This window comes from Lactuca saligna, chromosome 3 (assembly GCF_052625555.1).
Source record: "Lactuca saligna cultivar CGN05327 chromosome 3, ASM5262555v1, whole genome shotgun sequence".
Lineage (NCBI taxonomy): Eukaryota > Viridiplantae > Streptophyta > Magnoliopsida > Asterales > Asteraceae > Lactuca > Lactuca saligna.
This window is the reverse complement of record NC_136419.1, coordinates 72599318-72603164: the sequence shown is the minus strand read 5'-3', so window position 1 is coordinate 72603164 and position 3847 is coordinate 72599318. Positions and strand designations below refer to the sequence as shown.

The following is a 3847-nucleotide window of genomic DNA, read 5'->3' as shown; positions in this document are numbered from 1 at the left end:
ATCGTGAACGCAGAAACCAGGCAGCATTTTCTTAAACCATTAATGATGAATTTGAGAACATTGTGAGCAGCTGAAGGATCTTCTAGAAAAATGGCTGAATTGTGCACCTTTGCAAATTCAAGATCTCCCATGTTGACCTAAAAAACACAAGTATTTATTATAGAATTTAATAATAAGATATTTTTAAAACAAATTTATTAATCTTGGGTATACAGCCATACGCTAATATCCAGCCACACACAGAGTGTGCAGCCGCACACAGTGTATAGCCATACAAGTTTCCAACTTTTTATGTCAGCGACACACGAGGATGTGTGCAGCCACGCACGTCACCAGTCGCACATTGGGGGTGTGTAGCTATACACGGTTCAACCATACACGGGGGTGTGCAGCCGCACACGGTTCAACCACACACAGCGTGTACGGCCGCACACACACTGTCAGAAAAAAAAAAACCTTCGATTAACCACCATTTCATGATCGATTTTGCATAAAAAACATATTATGGGTGTCGATTTAGTAGTTCTTATAGTTATCAAGCTTCAATTTCAGGAAAAATTGATGGATTTGAATGTTTTTTGAGAGAGCGAGGATAAGAGGCGTGTGTCGTTAAGCTTTAAAGAAAGGTAAACAATGACAAAACTAAACTGCACGCCTCCCTTTTAGACATCCTTCACTTGGGCTTCCTTTTGCCATTAAAATCACAAGCCCAATACTCAAAAAAATTTAAGAATAAATCATTTTAAGGATTAAATGAAATAATATAAAATAAAATAAAATAAAATAAAATAAAATAAAACATTTAATTCTAAACTAAATTTAATCCTCTAACTTGAAATTGATTAATCTTTTGTGATGTGGGATCAAAGTTGTTAGACAATCGTTTTCAATTTATCCGTACCTCCCCTTTCACGAATAAATCTAGTTGATCGCCAGTATTGTGGTCCACTTAAGCACGAAAAATTGTGAAAATTTTTTTGACATGCTATAAGTGACAAGACAAATTGATCCTATGTTCCTAGATAAAATTTCATAAGGACCATTCATCAAACGATGACCAAGGATATTGTTGTCTACCTAAATTGAGCAGCGAGATCTACAGACAATCTAGAATTGTTCAATTTTAGATGTACTAGAACATGTTTCCCGCTTCCTGATATACCCCAATAATCATGAAATTTCGAGATACTACTTACTTTAGGTGAGCAGACTATTAATCATAGAGAGGATAGATTTATATTATTATTAATTATGGTTTTATAGGGATTGAGAAGTAGAAGGTTGCATATGCTGTGTACCAGGTCGCATTGTTAATCACACAAAGGAGACAACATATGGCTAACATATAGGAAGAATTTCATATATATATAATATGCAGAGAAATACATTTACTTATGTTGTAGTCCAGGTCGGATCTCTTCCAATCACGTAAAGGAGGCAACATATTACTAACAGTAAAAAAGAAAGAAAATAATTTTCTATATACCTACTTTATCGGAATTACCCATTCGCTCCGTCAATACGAGAATTAAGGACATAATCCGTACATCGAGGAAAAGTAAAACCACAGTTCTAGATACGGGCTCTTTAGTGTAACTGGTGGATTCTCATGTGTATCTCCTTGCTTAACCTATCCAAGCATCGTATTGTTAGGCTAAACGGATCTATCTAGGTCAAGATTTGTCAAGTCATTTGATTTCTTAAGTTCATCTTTCCGTAGTCAAGCCCATTAAATTCTTCGTGCCTACCAGCGCATCGAACACGGAGCGTAGACAATTCAGCTTTGGTACCTTACACAGATCCAGTTTGCATGTTATCACCTTTTGATATCACTTCCCTACACATCATTACACTGACATATTTTTGATTTTTCTGTTTTTTTTTTTCAAATTTTTTATTTTACAATTTTTAATTTTTGTTTGGATTTTTTTAATTTTATAATTCTTTTGTTTTTTTGTTTTTTTTTTTTTTTGGTTTTTTTGGTTTTTTATTTATTTCTCCCCCTAAATTTGTGCATGGAAGAGAATAAAAATAAAATGCGCAAATTTAAACTAACCTAAACAAAAATTAATCCTCAAAACGAATCATTTTCAAAAGTTGACCAGCACATCGAATCGAGCTTTGTTAAACGACTTGGTGAACAGATCCGCTATATTACTATCAGAGCGAACATGTTCTAGTCGAATGAGCGAGCGCTCATAACATTCTCTAATAAAATGAATTTTGATGTCGATGTGCTTGGTTTTTGAGTGCTGGACTGGATTTTTAGCAATTCGGATCGCATCCTCATTGTCACAGAATATATGGGTTTCTTCAAAATTCAAACCGTAATCCAACAACTGATGTTGGATCCATATGACTTGAGAACAGCAGGCAGACACAGCTAATATTCTACTTCTGTTGTTGAGGTCGAAACAATATGATGCTTCTTACATTGCCAAGACACCATCCTATCTTCAAGAAATTAACATCCGCCTGAAGTCGATTTCCTATCAAGCTCGCAACTACCATAATTGCTGTCTGCAAAAGCGTAAAGGTCGAATTCAAAATTTTTCGGATACAAAAGACCCAATTTCGGGCTGCCTTTGATATACTGAAAAATCTTTTTAATAGCAGTAAGATGAGACAATTTAGGATTAGCTTGGTAGCACGCGCATTGACAGACGACAAACATAATGTATGGGCCACTCGCGGTCAGATACATCAGCGACCCAATCATCGATCGGTAGAACGTTTTATCTACTGATTCGCCTTCAAGATCAGGAGTAAGCAGTGGTCTCTCCGCCATGGGCTTTGAAGCAGTTTTAGCGTGTCTGAACCCGAAGTTCTGGAACATATCATCCATATATTTGGCTTGATGAATAAGGATCCTGGCTGAATATTGTTTGACCTGAAGCCCCAAAAACATGGTCATCTCCCCCAATGAACTAATCTCGAACCGCTTTTTCATGACGTCCTCGAATTCTTTGCAAAGGTGAGGACTCGTCGACCCGAAGATGATATCGTCCACCTATATTTGGACAAGAATCTGGTCTGAACGACCATGCTTGACGAATAGGGTCTGATCGATGGTGCCACGGGAGTAGCCATGGTCGAGCAAGTGTTGTGTGAGTGTAGCATACCAGGCTCTCGGAGCTTGATGCAATCCATACAAAGCCTTGTCTAACTTGTAGACATGATTAGGAAGTTTGGAGTTAACAAACCCAGGGGGTTGGTCAACCTTCACCATGCCATACAAGAAAGCTGTCTTGACGTCCATTTGGTATACAGTGAAGTTCATGTGAGAAGCATAAGCAAGGAAGATACGGATGGCCTCTAAGCGCGCGACTGGAGCAAAAACTTTTGTATAATCAAGACCCTCTACTTTTCTGAACCCACGGACGACCAATGTCGCCTTATTTCTTACAATTACACCCGAATCATCTTGCTTGTTCCTAAATACCCATCTACTGTCGAGAGATTTCTTGACTTTAGGGAGCTCCACCAACATCCAAACCCCAAGCATTTCGAATTGATTAAGCTCGTCATGCATGGCATCAACCCATCTGGGTTCATTCAAAGCCATTTCGAAATTCTTGGGCTCTATTTGAGAAATAAAGCAAGAATAGAGACATTTGTTGATGTCTCCACTCTGACTTCTCGTTCGAACACCGTCGCTCAGCTAGCCAATGATGTTGTCTATTGGATGATCACGTTGTATGCGTGAGGGAAGTTCATGACTGATGTCTTTGAATGGGACAGGAAGATTATGGATATTCATGGCTCCATCATGTGTTGAAGAATCCATTGTAGATGTACCGGCGTCATGTGGTGGATTCGCTACAAACTCATTTGCGATTTGTTTGGG

General features: G+C 38.1%; 1 protein-coding gene across 1 annotated transcript; it reads right to left on the bottom strand.

The window, feature by feature from the left end:
- Positions 1 to 2464: 2464 nt before the first annotated feature.
- Positions 2465 to 2845, bottom strand: LOC145035686 (putative mitochondrial protein AtMg00240). Its single transcript, XM_078984195.1, has one exon. It carries the CDS (start codon positions 2843 to 2845, stop codon positions 2465 to 2467), a length of 381 nt encoding a protein of 126 aa, XP_078840321.1.
- Positions 2846 to 3847: the final 1002 nt, after the last annotated feature.

Coding starts and splice junctions, on each gene's coding strand:
- LOC145035686 (XM_078984195.1), bottom strand. CDS start 2,845: ATGGATGATATGTTCCAGAACTTCGGGTTCAGACACGCTAAAACTGCT.